A 12,684-nucleotide genomic window follows, 5' to 3' on the forward strand; every position below is an offset into this window, starting at 1 on the left:
CAATGATTGCAAACTATTTATTGTTGTAAAGAATTGGACAATATCTAGTAAAGTTGTTTCAGATTCCTAATGTGAAATTATTTGAGTGGTGATAAGCATCAAACTCACCCAGACAGCCTTCTGTATTAAAGAACTCATTTCCGACACAGGAAGGTGCACGCCACCCCAGTTCGAATCTGCCCGGCGGATTAAACTCAAGTGTCAGTTGTAGATTTTAGGTGGTCTACCACATTCCACTGTGTGAATACGGGGCTGGTACCTACATTCCACTTCAGATACATGCTACACAAACATTTAGAAAACTTACTCACACTTGCACACAGAATTTACTCTAGATGCAGATGGAGTACATAGATTCTGTCCTGGGGATGAAAGGAGAATGATAACCTTAGATGATTAGTCCCTAATCCCATAATCAGCAGCAGCAGTCAGGTAAGCATCAAACATGGGTGAAACAAGCTAACTGAATGCTTTTATAAAAAGATACCGCAGAGGATTTAGTGGCAGAGTGCTTCTGGAAACATCTGCAGAATAATCTCATTTGAATGCCTATCCCTTTCACATTTTAATCACGTTACCACTCTACAGATGGCAAACTGAAATCTGCCCATATTACAATAGCATCATCAGAAAATTTACTTGTTAAATTCTCTAATTTTCTGGTGATTTAGATTTCCTAGTAACTAAAAGGGTTAAATTTTTAGAATCAGTTAATATAGAGGACAGCACCAGTTACCTTAAAACTGTCATAGCATCAATGGCTATACATATGAGTAAAATAAAATTCACAGAAAGTTAGAAAAATATTTTTACTTAGCAAGAATGACAGGCAAAAAAACTGAAAAGTGTCTGAACAGTTAGAATCAGATATTTAGTGAAGAGAGAAATGTCATTCTGGGAATGAGATATTCCATTTTTCTGCTTTCCATTGGCCAACGACAGATGTCCTTGAGCTAAACTAGTTAGTAAGTAGGAAGCACCCCACTTTCAGGAGGGAAATTTATTGAATCTAATGGCAACAAATAGACCTGATGTCTTTGAGGATGTCCACACAAAGTGATATCAATGAGCATGACAAGGTTTTGCAACAATGATTACAAAAGAACAAAGGACAACTAAAGCAAGCAGAAAGATATATATGTTCAGTAAACTAGATAGAAAATCAGTAGTGTCATATCTTAACAAGGAACTTCAAATTTTCAACACAGGTCAGGAGCACGTAGAGGAACCCTGCTTCAAGTTTAAATTAATAGTTGACCATGTACTGGATAGATCCTACAAATTTAATAGGACCACTCCGTAGCTCTTCTTGAACAACATCATTGGGAACAAAACCAAAAGTATCCACGGTTTTATATACTGGCATCCTTTGCCTCCTGTAGTATCTTCTGCGACGGGACGGCATGGCTGTGTGCTTCGTGCGGCTGCCTCGAGTCGAATGAGCAAAACGGAGATCTCACGAGCGAGACTCGACAGGCCCATGACGTCAGAGCGATAAGCTTATCAGGGCGTGGCCCTGGGCGCGGCAGGAAGTAGCGCGCTCCCAGAGAGCAATGGCGGACCGGAAGTGAATTATTCTGCAACACGCGTCTAGGAATACTAGGACGCATGTTGCGCAACAGCCTCGCGCAGCGGCTAAGTCCCGCTCAAGGTCACCCGCCTTACACAGCGACATGCGGTAAACGCACACAGCCATAGAATGGGAGGGACCTCCACAGTATACAGTCACTGTAAAGAAATTTCTAAAGGAACAGAGATTACTGCATATGTAAAGGTTCTTAGTGGCACCACAGTTAGTGTCCAGTCCCTACTGAATGAGACAGAAACTGAAATTGAGGGTAGCAGAGCAAAAGCTGGAACACTTAACTCCATTTTCAAATGTTCCTTTACAAAGGATAACTCAGAAAAATTGCCCCAATTCAATCCTTGTACCACTGAAAAGGTGAATGAAATGAGTATTAGTGCCAGTGGTGTTGAGAAAGACCTGAAATCATTAAAACTGAACAAAGCTCAAAGGCTCAATGGAATCCCTGTCAGATTATATACTGAATTTGCAGCTGAGTTAGCACCTCTTCTCCTAAAATCTATTGTAGATCCCTTGAACAGAAAACCATGCCCAGTTCTGGGATAAAGGCACAGGTCACACACATCTACAAGAAGCGTAGTTGAAGTGATCCACAAAACTACCAAACAGTATGCCTGACAGCAATTTGTTGTAGAATCTTAGAACATATTCTGAGCTCAAACATAATAAGGTATCTTGAAAAGAATAACCTTCTCAATGCCAACCAGCATGGATTTCGAAAACATTGATCATGTTGTGGGCTTTGAAAATAACAAAAGAAATGAGGTGGTGTGATGGCCCTCAACTACGTTCGCTCCGACTCAGAGTTGCAATATTAATAGTTTTGGCTGGTTTTGTTGTCTATGGGCTGGGATACGTAGTTGCCACATTACATGCCAAATACTGCTGAGTCTACACTATACAATAAGAATTCACACATGAATTGAATGGTTGGAGGTTTCTATAACTCGGCAACTGTGAATTATAAAGTAACATATAAATTTATAAATGAAAGATTGCAATTAAATAAAATCTGCAGGTACTGTTTTAAATGATGAGTACAATAGTAGAAGTACTTTTGAGAATGCGGTATATTTCTGCAAAACACTTATTGGTGTCGATGGTCCAAAAATTAAATAAAACATAAGTTGAATGACAGGGAAACAATAGATTCCTACTGCATGCAATTAGTTATGAACGACAACATAGTTTGCGAGATATTCACTTCTGAATGCACACTAAGTCTTCACTGTAGAAGCCACGGAAATCTCACAAGTTTACAAGTCGGATCTCCAAAGTATTTCTATCTCTCGTGATCACGCGCAAACTGCTCCACACTCTCCAAGTCTTTCCCACAACTGTGCGTCCGACGTGCCATACTGTCCAAGACTCCCCTCGTCCTGTGCCGTACTATCCAGAAGACCCCCTTGTCCTGTGCCGTACAGTCCAGCACTGCCACCTTTCTCCGAACTGCCCTCGTGTCCTCTCTCAAAAAGATCCTCCTCCCCAACCTCCATACGTCTCTCTTAGTAACGAGCACTGTGATTGGCTAGAGCGCTCCCTCCATGTCTCCAAGCCAACGTGCACTCACAAACATATTGAGACACATACGAAATACTGGATTTACATTTAAATAACTTGAAATTAGATAAATATTCCTATGGCTGGACCATAAACACTCTCTAACACACATTATAAAATACATAAACAAATTAAATAGACATATATCAAAGGAATAGCAAGAAAAAGTATGCCAGTAGCCTAACGTCTCTGTGCTTTCTAACAAACAGTAAATAACTGACCAGTTTCTTCATGAATAGTATACATTGGATATAAACAAAGACATAGATGAATAAATATATTTATAAGCATGCAGCTACCATTTCTTTGTGTAACTGTGGAGTACTTATGGCCTGATGTGATCGATAGTATTCCACCACTTTGACCTCCAATAACTCATGTACTATTTAAGTTACTTGCCTGTAATTTATACCAATTTAGATTTACATTAATAGCTCTCTAAAGACATGTCGATTGACGAAATTGGATGAAGCATTTAAATTTTGGAAATTTGTTGCTGGGTGTTACTTTTATAATTTACCATCAGATACTAAACTTTAAACTAATAAAGATATTGAAAATCTGTTTACACCATCAGAATCGTCGTGAAAATAATGGTAATGTACATGTTTCTTTTTGAGGTATCATGATTCATCTGACTACTATTAATTTCTATAGAAAATGTGAAATGTCTGCCATTAAGGTTTCACAAAGTCCACCATCTTCGGCACTCTCAGTGTGTCTCCTTCATCGATACAGTGTCACAATGGAATTCCCAACCACGCGGCTGGACCATGCGCTGGGGCTACCCCTCTCGTCCCGCTAACATTCAGCATCACGTGTTTGCTGCTGGATCCCAGCTGGCCGAGCGGCCCTTCCGGCCATGCCAACTCACATCTTAGAATATTTTCAGGGTGCCATAATTCGCCCGTTACCTCAAAGTGAGAAACCCAACTTGCACTTTTCTCACATAACATACTGAAAGCTTTGGATCAAGGCAACCAAGTACATGAAGTGTTTCTTGATTTCCGAAAAGCATTTGACTCAGTACTGCACCTATGCTCATTGTCAATGATCATATGGGGTACCAAGTGAAATTTGTGATTGGATTGAGGACTTTTTAGTAGGGAGGACACAGCATGTTATCTTGGATGGAGAGTCATCATCAGATGTAGAAGTAACTTCAGGTGTGCCCAAGGGAAGTGTGTTAGCACTCCTGCTGTTCATGTTGTATATTAATGAAAAAACTATACTTAACTCCTCTCGAACAAGCCATGAAGGCCCAATGGTACTGACTGGCCGCTGTGTCATCCTCAGCTCATAGGCATCACTGGATGCGGATATAGAGGGGCATGTGGTCAGCACACCGCTCTCCAGACCGTATGTCAGTTTCGAAGACAGGAGCCACTACTTCTCAAGCAATAGCTCCTCAGTTTGTCTCACAAGGGCTCAATGCACCCCGTTTGCCAACAGACCGGATGGTGACCCATCCAAGTGCTAGCCCAGCCCAACAGCGCTTAACTTCGTAAATCTGACAGGAACCCAAGTTAACAATGTGGCAAGGCCATTGGCACCGTATATTAATGACCTTGCGGATAATATTAATAGTACAATGGGGAAGTGTACAGGCATCTCGGAGTGAACCAAAGCGGTGTTGTTTGGACATGGAGGAGATACAGAGAGACAGGAATTGTCAAGGGCTACTACTGCAGTGTATGACCGCTACCTATGGACTGTGACTCGGAGGAACCCTGAAAGCATCGCCATCATGTTGAATAATGCTTTTTGTGCAGCCACAGGACATTGTGTTATGACTCAAACAGTGAACAATAGGCTGCATGATGTGCAACTTCACTCCCGACATCCATGACGAGGTCCATCTTTGCAACCACGACACCATGATGCGCGGTACAGATGGGCCCAACAACATGCCGAATGGACCGCTCAGCATTGGCATCACATTCTCTTCACTGATGACTGTCGCATATGCTTTCAACCAGACAATTGTCACAGACATGTTTGGAGGCAATCTGGTCAGGCTGAACGCCTTACACACACTGTCCAGCGAGTGCAGCAAGGTGGACGTTCCCTGCTGTTTTGAGGTGGCATTATGTGAGGCCGACGTACACTGCTGGTGGTCATGGAAGGCGTTGTAACGGCTGTACGATATGTGAATGCCATCCTCCCACCAATAGTGCAACCATATCGGCAGCATATTGGCCAGGCATTCATCTTCGTGGATGACAATTCATGCCCCCATCATGCACATCTTGTGAATGACTTCCTTCAGGATAACGACATCGCTCAACTAGAGTGGCCAGCATGTTCTCCAGACATGAACCCTATCGAACATGCCTGGGATAGATTGCCAAGGGCTGTTTATGGATGACGTGACCCACCAACCACTCTGAGGGATCTACACTGAATCACTGTTGCGGAGTGGGACAATCTGGACAGACAGTGCCTTGATGAACTTGTGGATAGTATGCCACAATGAATAGAGACATACATCAATGCAAGAGCACGTGCTACTGAGTATTAGAGATACCGGTGTGTACAGCAATCTGGACCACCACCTCTGGAGGTCTCGCTGTATGGTCGTAGAATGTGCAATGTGTGGTTTTTATGAGCAATAAAACAGGCAGAAATGATGTTAATGTTGATCTTCATTCCAATTTTCTGTACAGACTCCGGAACTGAGGTGACGCAAAACTTTTTTCGATGTGTGTACAATAATCCCAACTGATTTACCCATTAATTTTAAGTGATTTTGATTCCCAATCAAGGCTTTGTTTGCAGTAAAGGAGGAGGAGATGGACAAAGAGAGGTTGGAGGAGGAGATGGACAAAGAGAGGTTGGAGGAGGAAATGGGCAGAGAGAGGGGGGAAAGTGTTAAGGCTATATATCCACTTCCCACACATATTTATCAAGTGCAAAGCATTGCTTGGTTCGCTAGTGAGTACAAAAAGTACACTGGTCTCACAGTAGGAGATTTTTCCTGATGACACACAGAAAAGTTTAGTAGAAACAACAAACTATTCACTGCATTAAGCTGAAAGCAGTCAGTCAAAGCTGCAGCATAGTGCTGATTTACTGGACTACTTCATATACACAGTGACACACCAGTAGTACAATGAACAGTGACTTACCTGCAGATGCTTCACAATGTTGACAACTTCTCTCGTAGAGTAAGGATACTGCACTAGGCCTTGGTCTGCCATGGAGCGCAGTTCCCCAAATGCCTTTACCAGACGATTAATGACAGCATCTGGGACATCTGGACCATACTGCTTCAGAAGAGCCCTTTCTGACTGGGGGCTCGGATTGTCCACTGCGTGACAACTGAATAAGTCACCTGTCATAAATAAATGAATGCATGAAATGGTGACAGAATATACTTTTACTCTAGTACCTAAACTTTCAGCATAATAAAGAAATGAAAATATGTTTCTTCAAAACCAACTCTGTGAACATCTGGCAGAGTCCTCAGTGGCAGCTAACTAGCTTTAGTTCATCTCCCTACTCCCTAGAGACTGAAATGTAATGAGGTGGAACTGATCCACTTCCCTTGATATCACTCTTAGCACCCATACTACATTTTTTTCCTGTTATGAAATGTCAACTTTCTTTTATGATTCTTGTTCTGGTTCCTATTGTTTAAAGTATAACTTACATTTAGTTGATTATCATAGTACAAATGTTCTGTATTAAAACATTTTTTAAATAAAAAAATCATTTTTAGAATTCTGTACTGCAATTGGAACTCTTATAGAAAGACTTTCATGTCTACCTGTCTGTCTGCTGTCTATCTGCCTGTCTGTCAAGATCCCTTTTGCTCAGGAACAGGTAGAGGATCTAGATGAGCAAAATATGTCACACACTAAACTCTATGGCCCCTTGATAGTGTAAAAAATTTAAGCTTCTAAGTCAATGCAATCAAAAGATACAGTAATTTTTGGTACACACAAAGTTACTCATCATGAACTATAATGTGCTCCCTCTTGACCTAGAATCATGAAATATGGCAAGAAGCAAGGTTTCACAGTACAAGTAAAGGAAAAATCTGACTACTGTTAATTTGTAATTATATCACAAAAAAATTTGGCATTATAAACTTAGATTGCATTCATAATGCATCAAAAATCTCTGGAAGTACTATGGGTTCAAAAATGGCTCTGAGCACTATGGGACTTAACTTCTGAGGTCATTAGTCCCCTAGAACTTAGAACTACTTAAACCTAACTAACCTAAGGACATCACACACATCCATGCCCGAGGCAGGATTTGAACCTGCGACCGTAGCGGTCGCGCGGTTCCAGACTTTAGTGCCTAGAACCACTAGGCCACCCCGGCCGGCAGTACTATGGGGAATTTGATCTGGTTTGCAATAACAGGTAGAGCGATTCATGAAGAAGGTTTATGTGTATAATTTACAAATATTTCATGCTAACTGGCTGACCTATGCTAAAGTGAAGTCCCCTGCAGCTGAGGAAACGATGCCTTTGGCATCTAGCAAGGATAAGTGTAAGGCCGCCCAACTACTGTGCCACACCAGCACTAAACAGTCGTGTAAATATGACAAAAATAGAATTAAAAGTGGTATTTAGATTAAAGGTGAATAAGAAATGAGTTACACGGAATCGTAATGGTTCTAGTGAAATGAAGCAACTCTTGACAACAGAGAAGCTTATCATTTAAATCACTTATAATTATTTGACATACAATTAAAAATCATCTGTGAGGCTGTGCACCTTATCCCAAAGATAGATTTTATGCAATGGAAGTTTATACTACTGTAATGAACAGCCACTAGTTGACTGATGTATTCAGTGTGTAGACAAGGTAGTGTTACTGAAAAGGTGTGGGAAAGCATTATAGAACATCAGAGCCACGACAGAAATGGACTTGGCAGCCTTGGTACTTGACAGGAATTTGAAAGTGAACCTCCACATATTGCATAGCTAATAACAATTAAAATCGCTCAAAAGTTCGATTTTACACAGAGTACGCGAAGGAACTTGCCCCCCTTCTTGCAGCGGTGTACCGTAGGTCTCTAGAAGAGTGTAGCATTCCAAAGGATTGGAAAAGGGCACAGGTCATCCCTGTTTTCAAGAAGGGACGTCGAACAGATGAGCAGAACTATAGACCTATATCTCTAACGTCGATCAGTTGTAGAATTTTGGAACACATATAATGTTCGAGTATAATGACTTTTCTGGAGACTAGAAATCTACTCTATAGGGATCAGCATGGGTTTTGAAAAAGACGGTCGTGTGAAACCCAGCTCGTGCTATTCGTCCACGAGACTCAGAGGGCCATAGACACGGGTTCACAGGTAGATGCTGTGTTTCTTGACTTCCGCAAGGTGTTCGATACAGTTCCCCACAGTCGTTTAATGAACAAAGTAAGGGCATATGGACTATCAGACCAATTGTGTGATTGGATTGAAGAGTTCCTAGATAACAGAATGCAGCATGTCATTCTTAATGGAGAGAAGTCTTCCGAAGTAAGAGTGATTTCAGGTGTGCCGCAGGGGAGTGTCATAGGACCGTTGCTATTCACAATATACATAAATGACCTTGTGGGTGACATCGGAAGTTCACTGAGGCTTTTTGCAGATGATGCTGTGGTGTATCGAGAGGTTGTAACAATGGAAAATTGTACTGAAATGCAGGAGGATCCGCAGCGAATTGACGCATGGTGCAGGGAATGGAAATTCAATCTCAATGTAGACAAGTGTAATGTGCTGCGAATACATAGAAATATAGATCCCTTATCATTTAGCTACAAAATAGCAGGTCAGCAACTGGAAGCAGTTAATTCCATAAATTATCTGGGAGTACGCATTAGGAGTGATTTAAAATGGAATGATCATATAAAGTTGATCGTCGATATAGCAGATGCCAGACTGAGATTCATTGGAAGAACCCTAAGGAAATGTAATCCGAAAACAAATGAAGTAGGTTACAGTACGCTTGTTCGCCCACTGCTTGAATACTGCTCACCAGTGTGGGATTCGTACCAGATAGGGTTGATAGGGGAGAGAGAGAGAGAGAGAGAGAGAGAGAGAGAGAGAGAGAGAGAGAGAGAGAAGATCCAACAGAGAGCAGCGCGCTTCGTTACAGAATCATTTAGTAATCTCGAAAGCATTATGGAGATGATAGATAAACTCCAGTGGAAGACTCTGCAGGAGAGACGCTCAGTAGCTCGGTATGGGCTTTTGTTAAAGTTTCGAGAACATACCTTCACCGAAGAGTCAAGCAGTATATTGCTCCCTCCAACGTATATCTTGCGAAGAGACCATGAGGATAAAATCAGAGAGATTAGAGCCCACACAGAAGCATACCGACAATCCTTCTTTCCACGAACAATACGTGACTGGAATAGAAGGGAGAACCGATAGAGGTACTCAGGGTACCTTCCGCCACACACCGTCAGGTGGCTTGCGGAGTATGGATGTAGATGTAGATGTAGATAACTTGGTGTCAGGTGCTCATGTGCAGTAAAGAGATGGCGAGGGACCAGAGTTGCAGGGAAAATAATATGTTCAGGTAGACTGCATTCTTCACTTCTTCTATACAGAATCACCACTGTCATCAACAGATTGGTGGGGAGGTTCTATATATAGAAATGCAGAAGTTTCTAAGATGACAGTATTGACAGCCTCGGAATTAATTTGTAGCAGTATCTGAGTATACTGATAGTTACCATTTGTAGACTAGCTGGTTTATTGAAATATTTGAGAAAGTAAAACTGGTTGAGGTGTTATTGCTAGAATAAACTAGCAATGGAACCTTAGTGCTGAATGCATCAGACAATTGTAGGTAAAGCTTTCTCAGATGATTGAGTGAATTAATGCAGTGACTTCAAAGGCAGACTGTGTTCAGGCTGAAACAAAAATGAATTATCTCCTAAGGTAGAACAGATTTCAAAGACAGAACCTGTTAAGCTTGGTATAGATTCAACTACAAACACATTGGCTACCAATTACATCAATGTGTAACGGGATCACTGCTCTCAGCTGCAGTAGGACATTACCCGGAAACAGTGGCGATGAGCAAAAATGAGTACCAGACCAGCATTCGAATCTGGTATCTCCTCTTTTCTAGGCAGTTGCATTAATCACTGTGCCACCCAGGACACAGGGTTATTGCAACTGCACAGACTACCTCAGCAACTTCACAGCTGATCCAAATTCCCCCTGAGCACCACCTATCCACAGTCCCTGTCCATTCTCTCATTGTTCGCTACTCTGAGATTCCCACAAGGAGCAGATGTATTTGTGCATCCACACTGAAGAATGTGGAGCCATTGCCCAGCTAGGCATATCAATTATATGAACCCACTGCGTTTGTTTTTTGGACATGTTCTTTCAGATATGTCCCGGGTTTGAATCCTGGTCCAGTACACATTTTCACTCGTAGCTGCTGATTCCACCTATTGTCCCATTGCAGCTGACAGCAGTGATCCCCTTAAACTTACACATTGGCTACTAAAATAGATACAATGAAGAAAAATATTAACAGTTTAAATTTGAGTGGATGGTGTGAAATTATTTCCAAACAGAGTTAATGAAATGGAGAGCTGCTTCATAACAGGGATGTACACTGAGGTGACAAAAATCATGGGATAGCGATATGTACATACACAGGTGGCAGTAGTACCATGTATACAAGATAAACTGGTGTCCAAAATTAAAGCAACAAACCAAAATTTTGGAAGGTTGCATTTATTTTTCCACAAAACAGTATAATCCCGTGATAGTAAAGTATAAATAATATAAAGAAAACAGAATTAAACAACTGCAACTTACATAACATTAGACAAAAATATTCTTTGTTTTTTCCAACTTAAGGATTTACATGCACATTCCGACAACTGGTTAATGCACTATGTATGGGGTGTAACCACTTCCGACAGCAGCACAGGCGTGGCAAACAACAGGACATGCTGTGAATGATGTCATCAATCTCATGTTGAGGCAATAATGCCCATTCTTCCTGCACCACCACTCACAAGTCTTGGAGAGCTGTTGGTGGATGCTGAGGTGATGCAACCCGTGTCCGTAGTGCATCCCAGACATGCTCTCTGGGATTCAAATCAAGAGAGAGAGAAGGCCATGCCATGTGTGCAATATTTTCTGTTTCCAAGAAAACATAAACCATGCATGCTCTATGAGGTCAAGGATTATCGTCCAGCAATACGAAGTCTGCACGCGCAGCACATTGCAACAACTGCGCATGAGGTCCCAAGATCTCGTCACGATACTTGACAGCAGAAAAAACTTGCTGATTTAACGATACAATTTCACAAAGAGGTGTTCCGAGTGGTCAACATAATCCCTGCCCACATCACATTAGGGACTGACCTCGCTATGTCTCTTTCCACAATGATTGGGTCCCAAAAATCATGTTTTACATTCCCTCCAGATGTGAATCCGTCGAGAATCACTGTTCAGACCAAATTGGGACTCATCTGTGAAAAGAACATTGGCCTTGCATGCTGAAGGCTCCACTCTAGACATTCCCTTCTGTGATGAAACGTCTGAGATACACATACAGCAGGTCTCCAACAATAAAAGCCACTCTGCCAAAGCCTTCTGTACACCGTTTGCCTCGCTACAACACATCTAGTTGCTGTGCAGTACTAAGGCGGTACCATCATGCCCTCACACACAAATAGCGATCCTCTTTTTCTGATGTTACACTGGTCAACCCCGCCCTTGTCTTTGCGGTACAATTTTAATCTCTACAAACTGTTGCCACATCCAAAAAACAACAGAACGATTCACATTAAGCCATCAGGCCACATCAGTTTGCGACTGTCCTGCTTCTATTCTTCCCATGGCCCTCCACTGCAGAGAGCCTGGTAGGCATCTTCTCTGTACCATACTGCACCACGGTAACTGTGTACAAAGCAACTGTGATGTGGGACTACCCAGCAAACACTATTGGAGTTGATAAGTGCCCTAATGTCATCACTGGTCTGGTTGTTCATTGACCAGAGTGCCACCTTCCATGCAGGACACAATCGTACAGACATCTGTTGACAGTTTGTATGATTGTATCGTTAATTAGACATAGAACGGGGAAATACTGGTCTGTTGCTTTAATTTTGGACACCAGTTTATTAAAAGGCAATGCAGTGGCAGAGCTGTGATTTGCACTTAGGTGATTCATACGAAATATATTTGACATGATTATGGCTGCACAATGGGGATTAACAGACCTTGAATGGGGACTCGCAGCTGGAGCTAGATGCATGGGACATTCCATTTTGGAAATTGTTAGGAAATTCAATATTCCAAGATCCACTGAGTCAAGAGTGTACTGAGAATATCAAATTTCAGGCATTACCCCACAATATGGACAATGCAGTGGCCACCAGCAATCACTTAATGACTGAGAGCAGCGGCGTTCGGGCAGAGTTGTCAGTGTTAACAGACAAGCAACACTGCATGAAATAACCACAGAAATCAATGTGGGACATACACTGAACATATCCATCAGAACAATGAGGCAAATTTTGTCTTTAATCAACTATGGCAGTAGATGACCAAT

At 41.8% G+C, this 12,684-nt stretch overlaps 1 protein-coding gene across 1 annotated transcript in view; it reads right to left on the reverse strand.

Annotated features, from left to right (window-relative positions):
- LOC124621879 (von Willebrand factor A domain-containing protein 8) overlaps window positions 1-12,684 on the reverse strand; it is a 264,064-nt gene that overhangs the window by 114,048 nt on the left and 137,332 nt on the right. Inside the window, exon 18 of the mRNA XM_047147344.1 lies at window positions 6,274-6,479. Within this exon, the coding sequence (XP_047003300.1) occupies window positions 6,274-6,479 (206 nt within the window). The remainder of the gene's footprint in view (window positions 1-6,273; window positions 6,480-12,684) is intronic.

Source organism: Schistocerca americana, chromosome 7 (genome assembly GCF_021461395.2).
Source record: "Schistocerca americana isolate TAMUIC-IGC-003095 chromosome 7, iqSchAmer2.1, whole genome shotgun sequence".
NCBI classification, from domain to species: domain Eukaryota; kingdom Metazoa; phylum Arthropoda; class Insecta; order Orthoptera; family Acrididae; genus Schistocerca; species Schistocerca americana.